This window comes from Dasypus novemcinctus, chromosome 7 (assembly GCF_030445035.2).
Source record: "Dasypus novemcinctus isolate mDasNov1 chromosome 7, mDasNov1.1.hap2, whole genome shotgun sequence".
Lineage (NCBI taxonomy): Eukaryota > Metazoa > Chordata > Mammalia > Cingulata > Dasypodidae > Dasypus > Dasypus novemcinctus.
In genome coordinates this window covers 25129576-25155802 of record NC_080679.1, presented here as the reverse complement: position 1 = coordinate 25155802, position 26227 = coordinate 25129576, and the positions used below count along the sequence as shown (strand labels likewise).

Sequence of the window (26227 nt, the reverse complement as noted above, 5' to 3'; positions counted from 1 at the left end):
AGGGATGTTCTCCCTGAGTTGGTCCTTCCTTGAGTCCAAGGTATCCTCTTATGCAGATCAAAGAGAAAGAGGACCAGATCAAATCTTCCTTGCCATGCTCAGAGAGGAACCAGAGAGGACCCCAGAGACACCCAGCTCTGGCCCCCATTATACCCCATCACACAGCTCCCAACCAGGGCTTTAAGGGGTGTTTGTTCATTGGTTTCTTTGCTCTCAGAAGAACTAACTGGTGGAGACTGCCTTTCTGCAGGAACTAGGATGTATTTTCCCCTGGCAGCAGCAAGCAGGCTGGGAGAGGACTTGGTAGGCAGGATCCCCAAAGTGAAAAAGCATAATGAAAAGCCTGATTTGATGACATAATGTTATAAAAATATCAATCCAGAAATATATTTTCACTCGGTACGTCAAAGAATCAATATCCTCCTTATAAAAAGAGGGAACTGAAATCTATATGGAAAATACAAAAAAAATTCTTAGAAAAGTAGATCCAAGGGCATCAACAGGAAATTGAAAAAACAATAAATGCAAATAGTAAATACATGTGGAAAACAGGTTATTCTCACAAATAAAGGCATGTTGTTTATATCACAATGTATACAATTTCAACTGATATTTGCACAGATTTTGTAAAAGTAGTAATGTCCCCCTGTAGCAGTTTGATATGGTTATGAATTCCAGAAATAGATATTGGATTATTTGTAATCTGGTCTCTTTCTGGGTGTGATTAAGTTATGATTAGGGCTTTAATTGTGCCACATCATTAGGGCATTGAGTCTGCACCCCTTGGTGGGTGAGGAATCACAGATAAAAGGCATGGCAAAGGACAGAGTTGGGGTTGTTGTTTTTTTTTAATCCCCCTCATTGTGGCTTTTTGCAAACTGCCTCTCTCTGAGTCCATTTGCTGTACGTTTTTCTGTGTCTGTATTTATTTTATTTTATTTCCCCTTCCCCCTTGCGGCTTGCTTGCTGTCTGCTCTCAGAGTCTATTCGCTGCAGGCTCTTCTGTATTCTCGCTTGTCTCCCTTCTTTTTTTGCATCACCTTGCTGAGTCAGCTCTCCACAGTATCTGTGGGCTGGGCAGCTCTCCACAGCCTGCGGGCAAGCCTGCCTTCACAAGGAGGCCCCTGGATGCTACTGAGGGCCTCGTATATGGTAGACGGGAGCTCATCTGATTGAGCCAGAGCTGCTTCCCCAGAGTTGAGGGTTTTTGTTTTTTTTTAATTTTTTATTCATTTTTTTTAATTACATTAAAAAAATATGAAGTCTCATTCAACCCCACCACCCCCACCCCCCACTCCACCCACATCAACACTCCCTCCCATCATCATGACACATCCATTGCACCTGGTAATTACATCTCTGGGCATCGCTGCATGATGTTGGAGTTTGATGCTGAAGCCTTAAGCTGGAGCCCCAGGAGTTAAGGTCACAGAGCAAAGAGAAGCAAGCCCCAGAAAGACTGGAATCCTGAGCCCAGGAAGAAGCAAGCCCTGGAAGAGAAGAACCCTGAAACCCAGAGAGAAAGAAGACCCTGGAAGGGAGGAACCGAGAAAGCCTGAACCCTCACAGATGTCGGCAGTCAATTGCTCGAACACGTGAAAATAGACAATATGGAGAGAAGTAACATGCTTTATGACCTGGTATCTGTAAGCTCCTACCCCCCCAAAAATACCTTTTATACAAACCAACCAATTTCTGGTATTTTGCTTCAGCACCCTTTTGGCTGAATAATACACCCTCCGTTGTGAAAAACTACTGTATTTATGAATTATTGCAAGGTTTGTTGATACAAATGGAAGAACTTAACAAAATCTTTTTTTTCGATAATAGCCCACCCCCATGGCTTTTTGCATGTTGTCTGCTCTGTGTCCATTTGCTGTATGTTCTTCTGAGTCTGTAGTTAGTTATTTTATTTTCCCTCCCCCCTTGCGGCTTGCTTGCTATGTGCTCTCTGTGTCCATTCGCTGTGCGCTCTTCTGTGTTTTTTTGCTTGTCTCCCTTTTTTGTTGTGTTACCTTGCTGAGTCAGCACTACACGGCACTTGCGGGCTGGGAGGTGCTCCGTGGCATCTGTGAACTGGGCAGCGCTCCGCAGTGTGCGGGCGAGCCTGCCTTCACAAGGAGGCCCCGGGACGTGAACCCAGGGCCTCCCATATGGTAGACAGGAGCCCAACTGACTGAGCCTCAAGTGCTTCCCAACAAACTCTTTCATCACCACAATTCTAGTGTCATAAGACAAATCGGATTCCTGCTGCAGTATACATTTTATTGTATTTTATTCAGGATACCAAGATGGCTGCAATGACAAGGAAACTGTTCACCTGCAAAAACAAAAAGCACCTGTGAGGCCAGGGAGTTTGTGGGCAGTTTCATAAACAGAAAGAAGTGGGCTAGGTTTTATTGACCAGGGATGAGCTTCATTTTATAAGGGTGGGTAAATATAAGCAGGCTTTGTCTTCAGTTGGGCTAGGGGTGCTTAACTAGGGGCTTCATTGGTTTACAGGGTCTGGCGTCCTGATAGGGACTTTCTGAAGAGGATGTATGTCACATCCTCTATGCCAGTTTGGGGTATTTAACTTTTGTGATGATTCTCAGATAACCCAAGAGCAATTTTTCATTATATTTAACATCAGGTTAGCAGTTTATTCCAGAGAAATATTTGAGGATATACAGGATATATAATGACAGATATATTTAGCAAAAAGTCAAATCTAAAATCTAAATGTATAACAACAGAGTTGAATAAATTATTTCCCTACAATGGAGCTCTGCTCAGCTAATAAAAATTATGTTATAGAAGTGTGTTTATTGCTTTTTTTAAAAATTTTTAAATTCATTTTGTAAAAATATTACATTCAAAAAATATGAGGGCCCATTCGACCCCACCACCCCCCACCCCACCACTCACCCCCCAGCAACACCCTCTCCCATCATCATGACATATCCATTGCATTTGGTAAGTATATCTCTGGGCATCGCTGCACCTCATGGTCAATGGTTGTTTTTTGCTATAGAAAGATATTGACATTTATTTTTTAGTAGTAATGACAGGTTATAACATAGAAATATAGTATTTTTATTAAAAATATACATGCTTGATACATGGGGGATAAATGTAGAAGCCTATTCATAAGACGAGACAATGCTTTCTTAAATAAAGAGAATGTATGTTTACAAATTTGTTTCATAAATGCTTATTAAGCACTTTGAGGTGCAAGACACTGTACTATGTGCTAGGTGTTGGGATTATGGAGTATTTGAACTTTCTACTTTTTCTTTCTCTCTCTTTTCTGAATTCTCTACAATAAACATGTATTACTTCTGCAAATTAATTTAGTCTAAATGGCATTTTCTCTTAAATGCAGTAGGTCATCACAAACATTTAGCATGTAACTCATATTTCTGTGACATTTGGAAACAAAGATAATTTTTATAGAACAAAAACTCGCCTTTCTCCCTGTGTCACATGTTTTTAACTCTGCGCAGTCATTCACTGCCAGTGATATCAGCTGAGGGGTCAGGGACTGTTTGGCAGGAGATGTTGTTCTAGCTCCAGACTGAACACTAACAGGCATTGTCACTTTGTCCCCTGTAGGGAAGCAGCTCTGCCCTGACACCCTGTGCAGCCTGCAGGTGCACACACAGGGGAAGGCTGGAATCTCACCTCCCTAAGGCTTGACAACTGAATTCCCACGATTCTCCGGGTGAGGAGGTCTCTCAACTCCTCTGAGGCGCTGCCATGAGACAGGTTCTCATCATCACCTCCTGGGGTCTGATGAGGGTGAGCTTTCTGCTCCAAGGCTCTCAGAACAGAGCTGCAGTGTTAAACGGCTTGGTTGCCTTCTAGAAGTGGCTCCTCAGCAACAGGGTATCCCACAACTCCTGTTGCAGTCACTGGCCCCGTTTATCTACATATGGCCTTTTGGTGGGTGGGACAAGTTTCCTGGGGAGCCAATAACTTTGGCTTATCCTTTCTTTCTATGTGAGTATTAAACTGCTTACATCTAAAAGTGGCTCATCGTCTCTTTACTGGTGAACCATTCAGGCCTTGCTCTAACCTTACCTTGTAAGCCTTGTCCTAACAATTCCTCCTCAGTTAAACAAGGAAATTGCATCCCTAGTTGCCTCATAGGTGCGCGTGGCCAGCCCATAGGTTAAGGGTTGGTATTCCAAGGAAGCCCGTGGTAGATATTACCGAAATTGCACATAGTGTGAAAACGCATGGATCTGCCTCCAAGACAAGAGGTGTACAAACAGGCTTGGGTTGAGAGGGAGGGGGAGGGCCTAAATAGCATGCAATGCAATATGTGTAGAATTTTTTTTTCTGGAGAGAAATAACATAGTTCTCAGAAATTTTGGAAGCGCAGCCTTGAGTTGTGTATTCAGAAAGTGATACTGAGCCCAAAGTAGAATGGATAAATACATATGGTATATCCATACGTGGGGATATTATTTCAACCAAAAAGGAATGAAGTACTCACGCATGCTATACATGGTTGAATATTGAAAACATGATAAATTGAAAAAAGTCAGTCACAAAGACCAGAACTTTGTGAATATACTGGAAAGCATTTAATTATTAAATGAGCGAATTGTATGGTATTTGATTATATCTCAATAAAGTGATTAAAAAAAACACCAAAAATAAAGACATTAAAATCCCCTCAGCAAAACATAAAAATTGATACTATATTTTTAACAGAAGTTTAGAAAATCCCTTTTAATTTTATAACACTTTTTAAACACTTTTTATTTAATTTACAACATATCAAATGAACTGAACTTTTCACTTTACTTTTTAAAGGTGAAAACACAAATCTTTTGCAAGAGTTTGAAATAAAAAGATACTTTCTAATGTTGGTCTTTGAAAAAGCAACATGTTAATAGTTTTTAGGTTTGAATATTATATTCTTTTTATAAGTGAGAAGACTTGTTTTTCTTAAACCACCAAAGGCACAATAAGGTTAAAGTACAAGAAGCTATTTTGATAAAACAGATTTTCTGTTTTATATACTGATTATTCACAAGAAATATCATTATAATTTTCTAAAGCAGACTTATGATTTAAGAAACTTTGTTACATTAACAGTGAGAGAACTAAATTTTGGTTTTGTATCAGGGTACTATATGATACTGAGACTTTTAAAACTTTATAGTTAGACCCATCAAATCTTACCTAACTTTTTTTAAAACAAATCAATTTTATTGATACATATGAATCAAGCATACAATTTATCCAAAGCGTACAATCAATGGTATTTGGTGTAATTACATAATTGTGTGTTCATCACTTCGATCACTATTAAAGCATTTTCATTATTTCAATAATAATAAACAATAAACAGACAAATAAGAAAATTCATCACCTCTAAATCCTGTTTCCCCTGCTGCACATAGCTGCTATTTCTGGCTGTTCTTGCACAATTATTTCTCTGTTTATTAAGCAGTTTTATTGAGATATATTTACATACCATATGATCTATTCAAAGTGTATAATCGATGGCCTCTTTTTTTTAGCTGTTAAAAAGTACTTTATTGTAAATTGTAAAACAAATAGAAAACAGATTGAAAAAAATTACAAGTTTTAAAAGAGAGTGCCAGGCCAGGTTAGATTTAACAATCAATTACAAAAAATATTAAGGGAAGTGCACGTGGCTCAAGTGATAAGGCCTCAGTCTAACGTATGGGAGGACCTGGATTCGACCCCTCGAGCCTCTTGGTGAAAAAGAAGAAGAGTGTCCCGGCGTGGTGAGTCAGTGTCCGCGTGGGAAGTCGAGTACCCAAGCAGTAAGCCAAGTGCATGTGTGGTGAGCTTAGTGCCTGGGTAGCAAGCTGAGTGTCCATGTGGGTGCCCACGTGGCAAGCCAAGTGCCTGCGTTGCGAGCTGAGTGCCTGTGTGGTTAGCCAAGTGCCCGCACAAGTACCTGCATGGTGAGCCGAGTGCCCACGTGACTGCCCGCGCGGTGAGCCAGTGCCCGCGCGGTGAGCCAGTGTATATGTGGTAAGCGGAGTGCCCATGCGTCAAGCCGAGGGCCCATGCAGTGAGCCAGTGCCTGCGCAAGTGGGTCATGGAGCAAGATAATGAATCAACAAAAGAGAGAGGAAGGGAGGGTCAAGGTGAAATACAGCAGAAACCAGGTATTGAGGTGGCACAACTGACAGGGAACCTCTCTCCACATCAGAGGTCCCCAGGATCAAACCCAGTGAATACTAGAGGAGAGAAGAGACGACAAAAAGAGAAATAGATACAGAAGATCACACAGCAAATGGACACAGACAGGAAAAATAGGTAGCAGGGCATGGAGGGGGTGGGGAAGTAAAAAATATTAATAGGTAGCATAGTAACAAACATGTATAAATGTAAAGAATAATTCAAATATAATAGAAAATAATTATAACATAATTCTAATTTTTATATTGCAGCTCTAACTATTGGTAATAATCTCTAAGAATGAAATAAATTATTGGTTTAATTATTTAATTTCCATTTAAATGATAATTGTTTCTAAATAATCAAATTCCTATTTGGGAATTCTTCATGTCTTATTGGAGTGAATTACAGCAGATAACAATTTGCTAACTCATAATTTTATGGGGAAGTGGATTTGGCTCAAGTGATTGGGCTCCGGTCTACCATAGAGGAGGCCCAGCGGCCTGTGTGGCAAGCTAGCCTGAGTGGAGAGCTGGTAATGTCAAGTGCTGGCCCACACAGAGTGCTGCCCATGTGGAAGGCTGACCCACACGGCATGCTAGCCCACACAGGAGTGCTGGCCAGCGTGGAAAGCTGGCACAGCAAGATGACACAACAAAACGAGACACAAGGAGAGACAATAAGAGATGGAGCAGATGAGGGAGCTGAGGTGGCACAAGAGATACAGTGCCTCTTTCCCACTCCAGAAGGCTCCAGGATTGCTTCCTGGTGCTGCCTAAAGAGAAGACAAGCAAACAAAGAAGAACACACAGCAAATGGACACAGAAGAACACACAGTGAATGGACAGAGAGCAGACAATGGGAGGGGGGTGGGAGGGCAAGGGAAGAGAAATAAATAAAATATAAATCTTTTAAAAAAAAGGCCTTTACATACACAGAGCCAAGTATGCTACCAATTTCTTGTGGGTCCTTCAACAGATATTTTATGCATATTCTATACACACACACACACATTTATATACCCCAGGCTCTTTCTTTATTCACAAATGATAGCTATTATAATCAAGCTTTTCCAACCTGGCTTTTTCTCCATATTTTGACTATCAATTAACCTGAGTATATACAAATATGCCACTGTTATTTTTAATGGTTGCACAGAATTCCATTTTATGCATATACCATAATTTATTTAATTATTTCCCTACTGAGTTATATTTCAGCCTTTCTAATCTTTCCCAACCACAAATAATGTTACCTTGAATATTTGTGAACCTCTTTCACCACAGTAGCTTATCTGTTAGGGGAATTCTGGCAGGGAAATTGCTGAGTTGGTAAGAGGCCCACATTTTGCCTTGATATATATTGCCAAATTCCCCATCCCTGTAGATTCAAAGGCAGTGTAACCAGTTCTGTTATACTCTGCCTCCTCTCCCCTTCTTCCCTCCCCCAAAAACCTATAAATGTCTGCCAGATATAACTGAAAAACACTCAAGTTCAGCCAAGTTAACTGGAAGATTATCTCTGGAAGAGTTGATGGTAACTTGAGTCCTGGGGCAGAAATACCATCTAATCCATGGTATTGCCAAACTGAAGAAAGAATGTGGTAACAGAATGGGATGGTCTTTACAAAATCCAAAGGAGCAGAGCCAGACTTTGGCAGCATTTATCGCTTTTCTCTCTTTTATCCAAGAACAGAGCTACTTAATCTAATGGACTGGCACTGGAGAAGCACATTCCACCAGTTCTCTCCAAGGCCTATATGCATTTCCTTCACGGGATTCTGCTGCTGTACTTCTGGGTCCCTATGCACCAAGCAGTTCACTAATGTAGTTAGAATTTCTCTCCCCAGATACCTGGATCCTAGGAAGAGGATGTGGTGGATTCCATTGACCACAAATTACTTGACACCCGTCCCAGTAAGAAGTGGGGATCTATGTCTTCACTTCTAGAATCTGGGGTGCTCTGTGATTGCACTGGCCAGCAGAGTACAGTGGACATGACTCTGTGCTAGTGTTCAGGTCTAGACTTAAACTGGCGATTTACACTTTCTATGTCTAGGACGTTAATCAGGGGAAGCTGGACCATGTGAGAAGTGCGAGTATCCTGAGACCACCATGTTGTGAGGGAGCCCAATTTTTCCACCTGGAGAGAGAAAGATGCCCATTTGTTTGAGGAAACTAGCCATGGCACCAAACATGCAGTTAAACAAGCCACCTTCAACATTCCAGTCCCAGCACATATGACATGGAGAAAAAAGAGAAAGACCTGAAAACCAGAACTGAGGCTCCAGACAGGCAGAGTTCAGGGATGAGCAATTAACCTGGGCCCAGGCAGGGAGTCAGGGCACTTCCCCTGACCACAGAGAACGGGCTGGGGGTAAAGACATGATGCATGCTGACCCAATCACAAGGAAGCCCAAGACTTGTGCCCAGGACTTGGGGACAAGCTGTAGGCCAGTGGATTCTCACAGTGGACTTGCTGGCCGTAGCCTCAGTACCTCAGAGGTCCTTAGCCCAAGGAGAAACGTCTACAAGGCAGAAAACCAAAAGAAAGGCAGAAAAATAAAGCTGTAACCTTTATGACATCATGGAACTCTAGACAAACTGCACCTAAAGGCATCCAAATATTAGACTTTTCAGTTTTATGAGCCCTTAAGACTATTGTATAGTTTAAGCCAATTTGAGATGAATGAAATGAATTTTTTTAAAAAGGAAATACAGGAGATTAAACCCAAGACCTTGTGCATGGGAAGTAGGTACTCAACCACTGAGCTCCTTCTGCTCCCCAATAAGAGTTGGTTTTTAGTTTTGTGTTTGTTTTTAGGAAGTTGCAGGGATCAAACCCAGGACCTTGTGCATGGGAAGCAGGCACTAACCACTTGAGCTCATCTGCTCCCCAAAAATGAATTCTAGCAAGTACAAAGTGGTCACTGAATTCGACCCTCTTCCTCAGTAATATTAATTGAATTTCATACATGGAAGCCACTGTGTTTTTTATTAACTCACACCAGCAACAGGCAGTGGGAAGGGCTGGTGCATTTCTCATGGTGCACCCCGTACATGTGACCCAAGATCTCTGGGGTAGAAGAGCCAGGGTTTCTAAAAAGCAGCCCTGGCCTCCACTTAAAAGGCCAGCCGTTTCTGGCTTTCTCCAGCTTCTGACTCCTCATAGACCTGTTTCAAATCTCTATGGTAGATACTGTTCTAGCGATAACCCTGAGCAAAACTGCCCAGCAAATCCCCCTCTGAGAAAAGCTGACAAATCCTCAGTCCCCACTCTTGGACTTTCTCTGGGTACTCAGGTTCCATGGTTAAATCATGCAGGGAAACTTTATAGGACTCTGTTTTCTTGGATTAGAGGAGCCGGTTCCACCAGGAATGTCATTTAAACCATCTCTGAGTACCTTGTGACCGGCCACACTGCGTGGGAAGGGGCCAGGATTGCAGAGGAGAGGGCGGCCTCCAGGTAGAGGAGGCAGCCCTGGCTGAGGTCAGTTGTGCAACCCTCACAGTCATTTCCTCCCTCATACCCAAGACCCAGGCCAGCTCTCTCTGGACTGGAAGAGAAACCTGCTTCTCCATCTTCCATCAGACCAGCGTCTCCAGCTTCCATTTGCCATTCCCCAGCCCTATTCCCTCAGACCCTTGTTCCCGGGGCCCTACCTGTCCAGTCCATCCTGCTGCACACACCACAACCTGGACTGTGCTCCTCGGGTGCCACCCTAACCCCACCCCTGCAAGAACCCACCATGGCTGCCACACCTGCCCCAAGCCACCAGGACCTCAGAGGACAGTCCACCAGACCCCGCGGCTCCTCCACATTTTGAGCTCACTCTACATCCCCAAAGTGACCTCATGGCTTACCATCCCAGCCCAAGGCCTGCCTGCCTTCTGTCAGTCACTGTCAACGGGAAGTCCCTGTGGAGGGCACACATCCAGCCCCCTGGACCAGTCCTTATGCCCTCTCTCCCCCCTCAGCAACCTCTGGCCAGTTCCTCCTCCCAGGCACTCCAGTTCTCTCACGGATTAACTGCTCTTAACTCCCTGCCTTCTGTCTTCTCCCAAGAAGCCTATCAACCCCAGGAGGGCGAACCTCATCTCCAGGGCCCCCAGCACTTGGAACAGGGCCTGGGGCACAGCTCCTGATAAGTTTTTCAAATAGTCATTAAGAACAAAGATCCTTCAGGAGCCCCTTGGCTCCATTTCCTAAAACCTCTCCACCTCAGCCCACCTTAGCTCAGGGTGGGGCTCTCCAGGCTCCTTTGACGGTGGGCTACCCATTCACCCCTGCCTAGCCTCCGGGTTCCACTAGATAAGCCCTTCTTACAGGAAATCTACTTCTTAATAACAAAAATGCACCTTTCCCTTTAAGTCTATGGTTTGCTTTCACTGCCTGAGAAGCGACATCTTTTCCCCTCCAAGGGGAAATTTACCTTGCAAATTACTAAGAAGTCTCTATGATCCTTCTTAAGTTGTTTCCTTTGGAAAAATCTGTGGTAGCCAGTGTGACCACAGCATCTGGCAGATTATGCACTCACATCTGACATTCTGATAGGAGGACAGATCCCGCTTCTCTCAACCTTTGTTCTCTTACCTAACCTCCAGGTCACCTCTTCCCGTTGCTTTTCAGATCCATACCCTTGATAGGCCTGTTCAAAGAGTTCTCCTTGCACTTTGCACTTCCTCTATAGAGTTCCAATTTATGACGGTAAGATCCAAACGGTCCTGAGCTAAGATCCCATGTCCTTCACTTTACCAACGACTCTTCCACCCCCTGCTTCTCCACCCCGGTGCTCACCCCCATCCCGTTCGCGATGCCCCGCCCGGGTACCTGGAGCTGGTGCAGCTGGAGCGCGTAGCCTTGCACGAACAGCTGGAAGAGGAAACGCAGCTTCCCGGGCCCTGGAAGCTCTTCTGGGCTCCGCAGCCGCGGGACGCCAGGCCCGGCTCCGGGAGCGGAGGCTGCCTCTGCCGCGGGGAGGGCAGCGGGGAGCGCGGCCTTGGTTCTCGTCCCTGGGGGCCGGAGCCCAGGACCCGCCACCCGCGTCCCCAGCAGCGCCCAGCGCAGCCTCGCGCAGCGCAGCGCAGCCATGGCCGTGCTCGCCCCGCCGCGCCTCCGGATCCCGAGTGCCCCGCGCCTGGACCAGCCTGGGGGTGAACAGGCGGGGCGGGGTCAAGTTCAGCGACTGCCCGGAGCAGGAGGGAAAATGTCTGCCAGGGCCCTTCCCGCTCACTTTTGCGGTCCTCACTCCCTCCAAAGCAGGACCTAGAGAGCGTGCACAGCCCCACTTCCAGCTGGAAGCGCCCGGGGCCGCGGTCAGGGCAGGCCACCCCGAAGGCAGGAGACGGCTCGGGGACCGTAGGGAGAGCCACGGCGCTCTGCCGATGGCCATCTCTGCCTCCTACGCCCCACAGGGCTCTTCTGCCACTTCTTCGCCTGCTCTGGAAAGTTGGCGGTAGCGCAGTGAAGGCTTCAAAGTGGAGGAGGGGAGCGGAGGTGGCTCAAGAAGTTGAGCGCCCACTTTCGGGTTCGGTTCCGGTGCCGACTTAAAAAAAAAAAGACAAGAAAAACAAACGGGGAAAGAAAAAAAAAAGAAGCCAGCTCAGGCGAGCCAATAATGCTCAGTGGTTGAGTGGCGGTTTCCTGCATTCGGCGTCCTGGGTTCAATCCCGGGCCCTGGTACCTCAAAGAAAAAAAGCAAAAAAAAAGCAAAGTCGAGTTGCTCCTGAGACTTGGAGACCTACTTCCCCCTCCTCCCAGTTGCAGAAACCAGCTCTCCTTGTCCGCTGGCACCCTCTGGTGTCCCTCACTTCCCTGCAGGGTATGGTGCCTGCGGCTGAGGTTAAACCCGTGGCTGCTTTGCGTAAACGCAGCTTGCGTAGATTCACGTGTCTCAACGCCGGGTTGAGGAGAGAAGGCAAAGCGAGGGGAGAACAAATGCGGGAAGCAGAGGGGTTTGTCGCCTGAGAGCAAAACAAATGAACAAACAAAATATTTAAATATTGGAGGGTTTTAGGCTATAATTCTCCCCACCCACCCCAAGCCTGCCAAGGCAGGGCTTTTTGAAACTGTAGGTTGAAACCAGATTTAGTGGTTTGTGGCAAGAACTACTATTAACAAAATGGAAGAGAATAAAATAGTACAGAAAATATTGCAGAAGAAAAAGTGTTGCGCCATGAATCTTTTAAATCAATACTTTGTATATATGTTGTGCTACATATATAAAGTATTCTTTTCAAAAAGTTAAAAACACGACTCATACAAATATAAAAGAAGCACATATCAAAGACTACTCAACCCCCTAGTGAGGACCAAGCAGGAGAGAAAACTGGTTCCAAGAGCACTTGAAGACTTGGTATTTCCTGGCATAGGAGGGGGGCATAGGAAGTTGAAAGGGGCAACTAGACTGACAGCTGAGGTGGCTTTGGGGATTTTTCAACTTTTCCCATTAGGGTTCCTAGAGCTTCTTGAATCTTTTTTTTTTTTTTAATTATTTATTTATTTTTAAAACTTACATTCAGAAAATATGAGGTCCCATTCAACCCCACCGCCCCCACCCCCACTCCCCCCACAGCAACACTCTCTCCCATCATTGTGACACATCCATTGCACCTGATAAGTACATCTCTGAGCATCACTGCACCCCATAGTCAATGGTCCACATCTTGGCCAAACTCTCCCACGTTCCATCCAGTGGGCCCTGGGGGGATCTACAATGTCCCGTAATTGTCCATGAAGCACCACCCAGGACAGCTCCACGTCCTGAAAACGCCTCCACATCTCATCTCTTCCTCCCATTCCCCTGCACCCAGCAGCCACCATGGCTACCCTTCCCACACCCATTCCACATTTTCTCTGTGGACATTGGATTGGTTGTGTCCATTGCACATCTATGTCAAGTGGGGGCTTAGATTCCACATGGATACTGGATGCACTCCTCCTGCTTTCAGTTGTAGACACTCTAGGCTCCATGGTGTGGTGGTTGACCTTCTTCAACTCGATGTTAGCTGAGTAGGGTAAGTCCAATAAATCAAAGTGTAGGAGCTGAAGTCTGTTGAGGCTCTGGGCCTGGGTGTCATATTATCAGTCCAGAGATTCAAATCCCCTAAATATATCTAAAACCCCAGCACCAACTACAATTCCAATAAAGTAGCATGCAAGTCTTGTGAAAAGAGATCCCCTCTGAGTCCAATTCCATCACGCAGAAACACCAGCTCCAAAGAAGGGCCATCTGCCATGGCAGTGAACCCCATCTGCCATGACCATAGAACCCGTGGGTCTCTTTAGCCCTCAATAGAACCAATACCTGGGGTTGTATCTACTTTATCTCTCTCTTAGACTCTGCTCAGTTGTGCATAAGGGCATTCCTTCTGACAACCTCCAGACTCTTTTTTAGAGACTCATAGCCTTATATTCTCATTTCTCCTTTCCATTTCCCCCTTACATTAGGTCAAAGAGCATTTTGAAGTCATGTTATTATATGTAGACAGGGATATTCTGCTGATCCGTACTGAACCTTTAATTCAAGGTCATTTTCTAGTTGCATCTTCAGCTGGTATGTGGTAGTGATCCCTCAGTGCCAGGGAGGCTCATCCCTGGGTGTCATGTCCCACGCTGGGGGGAATGCACTGCATCTACATGCTGAGTTTGGCTGTGAGAGTGGCCACATTTGAGTAACATGAAGGCTGTCAGGAGGAAACTCCCAGGCACAGTGCTACTCTAGGCCTTATTCTTATTGCAGGTGTATAGGCTCAAAAGCATAGACATTAGTATCAGGAGCCCACTGTTGGGTCCTCCTTCCTTCCTGGATCTTGACAGAATGTCTTTCATTAGTGGTGGGAAATGTCCTGCCATTCTCTGTTCAAACATTGCTTCTACCCCACTCCTCATCCTTGTCTCCTTCTAAAGCTCTAAAAAGAGCCATCCAGGATCACCTTGATGCAGTTTCAGGAGTGAGATGCCTGGAAGCCTTCAGAGGGCTGGTCTGTTTCCGGGCTAGTCCTTTCGGATCCCATCAGGAAGTTGGCAGCTATTAAAACCAGGGCTCCACAGTTGGGAGGTAGCTCTGTGTAGGGAGCCACCCACCGTGAGACCTATTTACAGCCTCCCACAACATGGCGGATCTCACAACATGGCGAAGTTCACAAATCTGCCCTGTCATTTCCTTATTCTTCTTCCTCTCTGCTTTTTTGTTCTCCCCTTCCTGCTACAACTCTGGCGACCACAGCAATACGCATGCGCAAGGCTTGAGACTCCCCAGACCCGACGCAAACTGTTGGCCAATCCCCTCCTTGGACGTCTGCCACCCACAAAACCAGCCTATCACCTATGTACACGTTCCCTCCCCTCCCTATAAATTCCCGTGTTTTGCCCCCAATTAGCGAGACCTGATCAGAATCCTGTCTTGTCTCCATTCTTCTCTCAACTCCTGCCCCACCCTGCTTCTTTCCACAGGTCCCCGGATTTGCCCCCGCCGGCCAGAGCAGCTCTGCAGTTCCGGAAGGTCTCTTTTCTATGTTTAACTGCAGTGTGGTTCAAGCCAGAGGGAAAGAAGTTCCCTGGAACTCCGTAACAAGTGGTGCCTTACCAGGAGCCAGACTGGCAGCACGAAATGGACTGGAGGTCATGTTTGGGTCAGGCGGTATTCTCCTAGATTTAATTGAAGAAGCCGGCATTTTGTTAATAAGATTTGCCTCTGCACCGTTTCCCAATGGTCCTCAGTTTCCTGAAGATCCCTCCCAGTCACTTTCAACTTCAACTCACTTACCACCCTCACCTTCTGGAGATTATTGCCAATATCAGTTCACCTGTTGCTTCAGACATTCTTTAACAGAATGAGATGTATTTTAAGGAAAATTTCAAAAGACCAAGTTACAGTCTGTTTTTAAAACCATAGGTTGGACAATTATTGTCAAATGGTCTAGGAAGAGGCATTTAGCACTTTTTTCTATTTAAAGGAATGAGGGAGGCATTTAAAAGATAATATATTTATTTATTCACACTTGGATTGCATTTGTGATCAAAATAAATGTCTGATATAATAAAAAGGAAATCTAATAAGTGCTTTGAAAATAAAGGACCAAAGGGCCAATAATGTGAAACCTGACTCTCATTTCTTTGGGGACTCCTCAGCCTGGTTTTGAGTGTCCAGTTATCAAACAATAAAACAATCCTGCAAGTTGCTATTTCTTTTTAAGATAAGCTGTAGAATTCTACTCTTTCATCCTTGAATATTGCAAATAATGCAAAATCCATTCAAAACTGCATTTTATAGGTAGAACTTCCTTTGGCTTAAAGTGAATTGTGTGTGAGAAGAATTCAGCAGTCAACATGGACCAATCCAGAGTAAATGATATGGTAAAATATTTATCCTATACTTTGAAAGTAAAAGATGTATTGTTTTGGTTTGGGGTATGTTAGCTACAAAGCTATTACCTTTAAGGCTCCTGTGCCTTGATTCCTGATCATCAGAAACCTCACCAGAAAGAACTTGCTTTCAACATACCCAATTCTATACGAGAAGAATTCATGGAGGGTAAGGTGTCATTGGAAAAGTTCAGTATTTATCGTGTGCTTGAAAATAAAATATATGCTGTTTTTAATGTGAAAATAATAATTCTCTCTTTTATCCCCTATTGGATCCATTTTACTGATACTTTCTGTTTTTAAACATTTCAAATAATTGATTGCCTAATGAATCTTTATTTCCTTTTAATGCATTTAAGGGTACACATTTTCCTGTTAAACTGTTTTGGCCATATCGAACTGTATTTGCTGCATTACTTCCCTCATTGTCATTCATTTCCAAATAGTTTGTAAGTTCCATTGTGATTTCCTATTTAATCTGAGTCATACAGAAAATTATTTTGATTTACAAGTAATTAATTATTTTGTTTTGAATGTGGTCATTCTTTTGCAGTTAATTTCTAATGATATTACATTGTGGTCAAAGTGTGTGTGCAGTTTTTTAGAATAATTGAATTACTTTTGATGATTTAAAACTTTATTTTTTTTAATGCAAATCCATGTGTATTTTTTAAGTATGCCTTGTTTGTTCACTAATTTATTAATTTGTTACTTAAATCCTCTATAGCTCTACTTAGACTTGTCCTCTTATTTCTTAACTTCTGAAAAAGGTGTGTTCATGTTCAAGTGTTACAAAAATATAATGAATTTGTGGATTTGCCAAATAGGCTTTGATTTCCAACTGTTTTTGTTTTGTATTTTGAAGATCTGTGTTTTTTTGGTATATAAAGGCTCATGATTATTACATATTTTTGATGGATTGCAACTTTATAAATTTGAAATATACAATTGCCTGGGATTTAGTTTCTTAGATTTTAATATTCCTACTCCTATTATATTTTTTGTAATCATTTGCATGATATTTCTTCATTCATTCCTCTATTTTCAATCATTCTGTGTTAATTTGATTAAGAATTATCTCATAAATAGCATGTAGCGAGATACATATTTTTACTTCATGAGAGAATCTTTAAGTAGTTATATTAATTTTATCATTGAATGAAATTTTAAAATAAGTGAATGAAATTAAGTAAAATGGAAACATAGTGAGTGGACAATTCATAGAAGAGAAATTATATGTGGTTCTCAATCTTATGCAAATATGTTAAACTTTACTTATATTAAGAGAAAAGCAAAATAAACCTGTATAAAAGGGCAGTATGATGGAGTAAGAAGGTCCAAGCTCTAATCCCCACACAGAAACAATGGTAAACAAGCAGACGGCACCCAGAACCAATCTTCTCAGAACTGTGGAAATCATTCAAAACTTTAGCGCAACTTCAGTCAACTCAGACGGTGGTGTGAGACACTCCAGGATTCCATTCCCCCACAGAAGCTTTGAACAGTAGCAAAAACAGACAGAGCCATCTTCCTCAGAGATCTGGAAAAGTTAGGTGGTTTTACTAACTGGGCAAATGCCAAATCCAGAAAAAGGCAACTTAAAAGCTGTAGGAAAAGCTGATGGAGGCACAAGACACTCCCGGGTACATAAGACACTCCTCAGAATCTGTGAACAACCAGAAAAAACGGCAGAGCCATCTTCCTCCAAACTTCAGAAGACCGCAAAAGCATTGCAGTAACTGCTTTGAGTGCTGAGCCAAGAAAACACAGCTTTAAAAACAGCAGGAGAAACAATCCATCAGCCATGTGGGATCTAAGTCACTTCTCGATTTAGAAGTGGAGAGGACATCGCCATCCCAGGGTCCTCAGGATGGAGGAATAAAATATAGATTAGAATGGTCTTACTGGTATTCTACTATAGAATTATTGTGACTCTAGCAATGGAAGAAACTGTGTCATTAATGTGGAGACAGTGGCCAACGGGAGTTGCTGAGGACAGGGGAGGGAAGAAGAGGTGTGATATGGGGGCATTTTCGGGATTGGAGTTGTCTGGAATGATATTGCAGGAGCAGTTGCAGAACATTATATATCCTACCATAACCCAATGAATGGTCTGGGGGAGGAGTGTAAATGACAATGTAAACTATATCCATGCTGTGTAGCATTGCTCTAAAATATATTCACCAAATGCAGTGAATGTGCCACATTGATGAAAAGGTTGTTGATGTGGGAGGAGTGGGAGGAGTGGGAGGGGGTGGAGAGTGGGGTGTTACATATTTTTTTTAATTCCCCCACCCCCAGCCAGTTGTCTGTTCTCTGTGTCTATTTGCTGTGTGTTCCTCTTTGTCCGCTTCTGGTGTTGTCAGTGGCACGGGAATCTGAGTTTCTTTTTGTTGCGTCATCTTGTGGTGTCAGCTCTCCGTGTGTGCAGCGCCATTCTTGAGCAGGCTGCACTTTCTTTCGCACTGGGCAGCTCTCCTTACGGGGCGCACTCCTTGCGCGTGGGGCTCCCCTACGTGGGGACACCCCTGCATGGCATGGCACTCCTTGCACACAACAGCACTGCGCATGGGCCAGCTCCACACGGGTCAAGGAGGCCTGGGGTTTGAACTGCGGACCTCCCATGTGGTAGATGGATGCCCTAACCACTGGGGCAAGTCCGCTTCCCACAAATTTTTTAATGTAACATTTTGTGTGATCTGTGTATCTTTAAACAAAACCCTCATCCACAAAAAATTTAATTAATTAATTAATAAAACAGTAGGAGAAGCTTGTGGCACCCTTGTGGTCCCACCCCCATCCCAGGAACTGTGGAGGCTGCCTGTGCTCCCATTTTGAATCTCTGGCTCTGTTTTGGAAGGAGCAGAGTAACCTTTATGTGCATATGGGGTGACTGTATGTTTATGCCAGCCTACTGTATAGGTGCCTCGAAGACTGGACCTTCCCGGAACTTTTACTGCAGGCAGAAGCCACTTGTAGACAGCTTAAGCATACTTATAAAGTATAAGAAACAATTAAGTGGACTGAAGCACAAGATTACCTGCTTTAAGCCATACAGTAGAGCCCCCGAGAACAGGGAGGAAGTCCACAAGGAGTCGTGAGGGTGTTCAAAGTCCTGTAATCAGGGACATTCCCTAGGCCATGAGAAGCACCAACCCAGGTCAAAACTCAGGTCAGAAAAGACAGAGAGGATCCTGTACATCACATGAGCACCAGGCTGATCTTCTTGAAAGGAGGACTACACTCTAAATGAGAGCACCAGCCAATGCAGAGCTAATTTGTAAAGACTGTGAAAGGTGTTTTTGCCTTGGTTGGTTGGTTTGTTTTAGCTCCCGGCACTCAAGGAAATAGCAGTCATATTACTAGATGAATACAAATAAGGAAGTGAACACCCTGAGACTAATTCTCAAAGTTAAGACTTAAAATATTAAAACATACAGTGTACCCAAAAAAATATATATTTTAAGGAAAACAAAGAAACAAGAAATGGTGGCCCATCCAAAGAGACAAGATAAAATATCCAGAAACCATAAATGAAGACTAGACTTGGAGTATACTGGACAAAAACTGTTTTTAAAAATCTACAATGTGCTCAAGAAGATAAAGAAAACACTGAGAAAGAACTAAAGGATATCAGGAAAATAACGAGTGAACATTTGGGAATCTCAGTAAAAAAATATAAAATTTAGAAAGGACCCAAATAGAAATAGTGGAGTTGAAGATTACAATAACCAAAATGGAAAATTCCCTAGAGGACTTCAATAGCAGATTGAACCTGATAGAAGGAAGAATCTGTTAACTCAAACCCAAGACAATTGAAATGATTCAGACTGAAGAGCAGAAAGAAAAAAGAATTAAAATGTCAACAGAACCTAAGAGATCTGTGAGACATCATCAAGCATACCAATATGGCATGTCCTAGAGAGAATGAAAGGGGCAGAGGAATATTCAAAGAAAAAATGGCAGAAAGTCCCCAATTAAATGAAAGACACAAATGTGCACATTCAAGAAGCCCAACAATACCCAATTGGAGAAATGCAAGGAGAATCATGCTCAGACACATAGTAGTCAAACTGTTAAATACTAAGAACAAGGAGAGAGTTCTGAAAGCTGCAAGAGAAAAGTAAAATATATGTACAAGAGAGCTCCAATAAGATTAAGTGCCAATTCCTCATCAGAAAAACCATGGAGGCAAGAAGGCAAGTGGTACAAAATATTTAAAGGGATGAAAGAAAACAATTGCTAACCAAGAATTTTATATCCATTGAGACCGTCTCTCAAAAATGAGGGAGAAATTAAGATATTCCCAGATAAACAAAAGCTGAAAGACTTCATCACCACGTTCAAGCAATGCTAAGGGACTTCTTCAGACTGAAAGAAAATGACACTAGACAGTGGATTGAAGTGTCATAAAGAAATAAAGAGCTCTGGTAAAGGTAACCATGTGGGTAATTATAAATGCCATCCATATTGTATTGGCTTTTTTTTAAAGATTTATTTATTTTACTCCCTTTCCCCCTCTCCCCAGATGTCTGCTGTCTGTGCCCATTTGCTGTGTGTTCTTCTGTGACCACTTGTATACTTATCAGCAGCACCAGGAATCTGTGTTTCTTTTTGTTGCATCATCTTGTTGTATCAGCTCTCCGTGTGTACAGTGCCATTCCTGGGCTGGTTGCACTTTCTTTCGTGCTGGGTGGCTACCTTACAGGGCGCACTCCTTGTGTGTGGGGCTCCCCTATGCGGGGGGCACCCATACGTTTCACGGCACTCATTGCGTGCATCAGCACTGCACATGGGCCAGCTCCACACGGATCAAGGAGGCCTGGGGTTTGATCCGCAGACCTCCCATGTAGTAAATGGATGCCCTATCCATTGGGTCAAGTCTGCTTCCCTTTATTGCATTTTTTGGTATGTAATTCCACATTTTACTTTATAGAGGTCCTAAAAATGTAAATGCATAAAAAATAATGACCAATCAATGTCTCTGGATATATAATGTATAAAGATTTACTTTGCAACAGGTACAACAAAAAGGTGATGGGACATAGAGGGTTTAGGAACAGCACATGTTATTGAAGATAAATTGGTATTAAATCAAACATTGTTATAGATTTAGGATGTTAACTTATATTTGTACACAAACATCTGTTTTATTTGAAAACATATCTATGCTGCATTGAACACCAACACAATCATGACTAAGAAACGCAGCAAGCATTGCATCCAGTGAATATGTAACCACAAAGAAAATATATGACAAATACATACAGAAAGAAAAAAGAAGGACTCAAAATGGTACAATAGAAAAATCAAATACATATGAAACAGGAATTAATGGAAGGAGTGAGGGGCAAAACTGGAATAAGACTTGCAAAAACCAAATAGCAAATGGCAGAAGAAAGCCCTGCATTCTCAGTAGTTACTTTATTTTTAAAAAATTTTTTTATTTATTTCTCTCCCCTTCCCTGCCCCATTCCCCTGGTTGTCTGCTCTTTGTGTCCATTCATTCTGGGTTCTTCTGTGTCTGTTTGTATCCTTGTCAGCGACACTGGGCATCTGTGTTTCTTTTTTTTGTTGTTGCATCATCTTGCTGCATCAGCTCTCCATGTGTGTGCGGCGCCACTCCTGGGCTGGCTGCACTTTTATCGCACTGGGTGGCTCTCCTTATGGAGTGCGCTTCTTGCGCATGGGGCTTCCCTACATTGGGGACACCCCTGCATGACATGGCACTCCTTGCACGCATCAGCACTGCACATGGGCCAGCTCCACACGGGTCAAGGAGGCCCGGGGTTTGAACTGCGGACCTCCCATGTGGTAGGCAGACACTCTATCCGTTGAGCCAAATTCGCTTCCTTCAGTAGTTACTTTATTTTTTTTTTAAGATTTATTTTATTTATTGTATACATTTGCTGTGTTCTCCTTTTTATCCACTTCTGTTGTTGTCAGCAGCACGGGAATCTGTGTCTCTTTCTGTTAGGTCATCTTGCTGCGTCAGCTCTCCGTGTGTGCAGCACCATTCCTGGGCAGGCTGAACTTTCTTTCACGCTGGGTGGCTCTCCTTATGGGGCACACTCCTTGCGTGTGGGACCCTCCCTACGCAGGGGACACCCCTGCATGGCACAGTACTCCTTGCACACATCAGCGCTGCATGTGGGCCAGCTCCACATGGGTCAAGGAGGCCCGGGCTTTGAACTGTGGACCTCCCATGTGGTAGATGGATGCCCTATCCACTGGGCCAAGTCTGCTTCCCATTCAGTAGTTACTTTAAATGTACATGTAGTAAACTCTCCAGCCAAAGGCAGAGATAGGCAAAATGGATAAAATGCTGTTTACAAGGGGTTCACCTTCAGTTCAAAGACACAGGTAGGTTGAGAGTGAAACCTTAGAAGAAATACACTGTGCAAATGTAACCAAAAGAGAGCTGAGGTATACTAATATCAGATAAAATAGACTGCATTAATCTGAGATTATTTTATGAGTCCCCACAACAGTAAGATAATGTTTGTAAATAAATCTATTCCTCTGGGTGTGACCCTTTGATAGCATTAAATTCAGTGGTGGGGCATTTGATTAGATTACTTGATAAGATCAATTTGGGGCTTTGCTGAGGCAACTCAGGTTGAGTCTCCACCTCCTTGCTGGGTCTGTTATAAACCTAGAGGCACAGACAGACTGACAGACAAAGGAAAAGGAAGCCAGTGTATTTGATTCTGCAATATGAGAGAGAGGACTGTGGGAAAACAGAAATCCCCAAGAAGCCCAAAGAGGCTGGACCCACAGAGCAGCTTCAGAGGAGTTGTGCCCTGCTGTATGCCTGATTGTCTCAGCTGAGCTCAAACTTCGGGAAGAAATCAGAGCAACCAAGAATGATATAGAAGGCCCAGAAAAAGGCAAGACCTCTGCCGGGTTGCTCTCAGCTAAGCTCAAACCTCAGCAGAGATCAACGGCCATCTTGCTTCAAACACATGGCAGCTGATTTTGGTGAGAAAGCATGTCTTTGGTGTCTGGATTTGGATTTTCATGGCCTTGGCACTGTAAGCTTCTACCCCCAAATAAATCTCCTCTATAATACCTAACCCATTTCTGGTACTTTAGTTTTCCCTTTTGCAAACTAAAACATAGACTTTAAGTCAGAAACTGTTAGGAGGGACATAGAAAGTCATTATAAACTGATAAAGGTGCCGATTTAACAGGAAGATATAAAGGCAGAGCCCCAAGAGATATGAAGAAAATATTGACAGTTTGGAAGGGAGAAACAGATGGTTCTGCATTAATAGCAGGAGACTTCAATGCACCATTTTCAATAATGGATAGAATATCCAGAAAGAAAATCAATTAAGTAAATAGAATATGTGAAAAATAGTAATAAAATAAATAGACCTAAGAACACTTCACCTAACAGCAGTAGAATACACATTCGTCTCTAGTGCACATGGATCATTCTCCAGGATAGATGATAAGTTAGGTTACAAAACAAGTCTAGATAAATTCAGAAATATTGAAACTTACATCAAATCTTCTCTGACCACAATGTAATAAAGGTGTAAGTCAATAATAGGGAAAAGTGGAAAAACCACAAATATCTGGACATTAAACAGCACCTTTAAATAATTAATGGATCAAAGAAGAATTCACCTGGGAAATTAGGACATATCTTGAGGTGAAGGAAACTGAAAACACAGCATACCAAACCTTATGAGATGCAAGAAAGGTATTGCTGAGCAGGGAATTTACAGCTAAAAATGTTTACGTAAAAAAAGAAGAAAGATCTCAAATCAAAGACCAAATAACACAATTGGATGATTTGGAAAAAGAAGAGCAAACTAAACCCTAAGCAGCAGAAGGAAGGAAATAACAAAGATTTGAATGGAGATAAATGACTGGAAATAGTTGTTGAGGACACAGAGGGGGGTGGAATTATTTCCAACTGGGGAAAAGGGAGGGGACAGCAAACAAAGGTTGGAGGACTGTTTCTGGGAAAGTTTGAATTATGAGGCTCTTGGCATTCAGGCAAGAACCTCTGTCACATTGATCCAGTGAATGCTGCAGCAAACACACTGCCACCAGTTATTGAACTGAGAGGGCCGCAAAAGAGTGTCATCTGCTAGCAGACCAAGGAAGCGCATGTGAAGAAATTGAAAGTAAATAAGCAAGAGAGGTTTTTCCAACTTTTACAATGTCCCTCCCTAGGCCCTAGGAAGCAGATCTGTAGCCCATTATTGGGTACAGGGCCCAGATTTGAGCAGCCAACATGGACAATCCTTAAAATCAGAACAGACTTGTCTGTCCTGGAGAATGATCCTGGTGCAATAGAGAATAATCAAGGAATAGCAGTAATAGGCAAACTGCTACCACTAAAACCCTACTAAAGAGAGTGAAATCAAGTATCTGAGTAAACTCACCATTCTAATCAGATGCTTAGACATCAATGAAAGTTTACAAGCTATACTAAGAAAATGGAAGAAATGGCTGAAGAAAGGAATATATCAAAGCCCCAGAAGAGATGCAGGATTTGAGACAACTAATAAATGATATGTGCACAAATATCCAAAATCTTAATGAGTTGAAAGACAGTATGACTAAAGAGATAAAAAGACATCAAGAAGACACTGAGTGAGTATAAAGAAGAATGTGAAAACCTGAATAAAAAAGTAACAGTGCTCATGGGAATGAAAGACACAATAGGTGAGATAAAAAACACATTAGAGGCATACAGAGACAAGCTCAACATGATAGAAGAAAGAATTGGTGATACAGAAGACGGAACAGCTGAAAGTGAAGGGAGGAAAAAACAAAGAAAGAAAAGAATGGGGAAAAAATGAGCAGGGTTTCAGGGAATTGAATGATTACACAAAATGCAACAATATACATGTCATGGGTGTTCCAGAAAGAGAAGGGAAGGGAAAAAGGGCAGAAAGAGTATTTGAGGAATTAATAGCTGAAAATTTCCCAACTCTCACAAAAGAAATGAATTTACGTGTCTAAATAAGCACAGAGCACCCCAATCAGAATAAATCTGAATAGACCTACTCCAAGATAGATACTACTCAGAATGTCAAATGTCAAAGATAAAGGGAAAATTCTGATAGCAGCAAGGGAGAAGCAAACCATCACATACGAGGATGCCCAGTGAGACTTAGTATAGATTTCTCATCAGGAATCATGGAGGTGAGAAGACAGTGGTAGGATACAATTAGGATACTAAAGAGAAAAACTGCCAGCCAAGAATTCTTTATTCAGCAAAATTGCCCTTCATATATGAAGATGAGTTTTAAATATTCACAAACAAACAGAAACTAAAGAGTTCATAAAAAAGAATCTACCTTTGCAGGAAATATTAAAGGAAGACTTATAGCATGAAAAAAAAAAAGACAGAGAAGAGGGGATTGGAGGAGAGTATAGAAGAAAGAAGAGCAGAAAGGGTAACCAAAAGAGTAAAAAGACAGAGAAAAATAAGATATGACATATGATAGCCAAGCAATAAATGGTTCAAGTAGGGAAGCGGATTTGGCTCAACGGATAGAGCAACTGCCTACCACACGGGAGGTCCAGGGTTCAAACCCAGGGTCTTCTGACCTGTGTGATGAGGTGGCCCATGCACAGTGCTGATGCACACAAGGAGTGCCATGCCAGGCAGGGGTGTCCCCCACATAGGGAAGCCCCATGCACAAGAAGTGTGCCCCCTAAGGAGAGCCGAACAGCATGAAAAAAGTTCAGTCTGCCCAGGAGTGGCGCCACATACATGGAGAGATGACACAGCAAGATGATGCCACAAAAAGAGACAGATTCCCAACGCTGCTGACAAGAATCCAAGCGGACATAGAACAACACACAGTGAATGGACACAGAGAGCAGACAACTCGGGGGGAAGGGAAGCATTAGAGGCAACGAATAATAAGCCAAAAATGGTTTCTTCCAAGGACAGGACAAAGGTTAATCCCAGCTGCACCATCACGCCAATCACAGGCAGAGCTCTGACAAATCAGAAGATGAAGGGAAGTTAAAAGCCATCAGCAGCAGTCAGCTGTCAAGTTCAGAAAGCTAACCTGGCACCATACCCCTGCCAACTGGAACAGCCACTTCTCCCTCCAAGAGCGCAAATGGAGCTGCGGGTACTGTTTGTGAATCAGAAGAAGGAAAAATCAAAAATGTATTTTATTTTTTACTATGCAAAGTGACTGTGAACTCCCTGACACAGCTAGACGCACACAACACAGGATCTAAACACAAGACCATGGTTGAAGCTCGTAATGGGGTGGTCCAATTAAGTCCTATCCTAGACCTGGAGCAAGATTAAAGATGCAGAATGGCAGTAAGGGTTCAGGACTGCAGAACAAGACATTTCATTGTGAAATCTGTGATGTACATGTTAATTCAGAAATTCAGCTCAAGCAGCATTTTTCTAGCCAAAGACTTAAGGATCAAGTTCCAGGGAAACCACTGAAGCTGAATACAGTCCTTACAACAAACTCCAGAGGAGCCCAAGTATTTTGGCAGCAAAATTTGCATTCCAGAGAGATATGATGAAGCCTTTCGCCCCCACCTTCCTGTCTTCGCCCCTGGCAGCAGCTGCAGCAGTGTCCTCTTTGCTCTCACTACCACCAGGACCATCTGCCTCACTCTTCCAGGCTCCAGCCATACTCCAGCCCTCTTCAGGTCCGGGCACGGGCCCATCCGGGCCACTCCTGCTTCCATCCTCTTCGCTCCATGA

At 43.2% G+C, this 26227-nt stretch overlaps 1 protein-coding gene and 1 pseudogene across 1 annotated transcript in view; one reads left to right on the top strand and one right to left on the bottom strand.

The window, feature by feature from the left end:
* LOC101411838 (sterol 26-hydroxylase, mitochondrial-like) overlaps positions 1-11872 on the bottom strand; it is a 24014-nt gene extending 12142 nt beyond the window's left edge. The window contains exon 1 of the mRNA XM_004467725.4: positions 10981-11872. Coding sequence (XP_004467782.1) covers positions 10981-11241 — 261 coding nt within the window. The 5' untranslated portion in view covers positions 11242-11872. The remainder of the gene's footprint in view (positions 1-10980) is intronic.
* Positions 11240-26227, top strand: LOC101412838 (zinc finger protein 385B pseudogene; annotated as a pseudogene).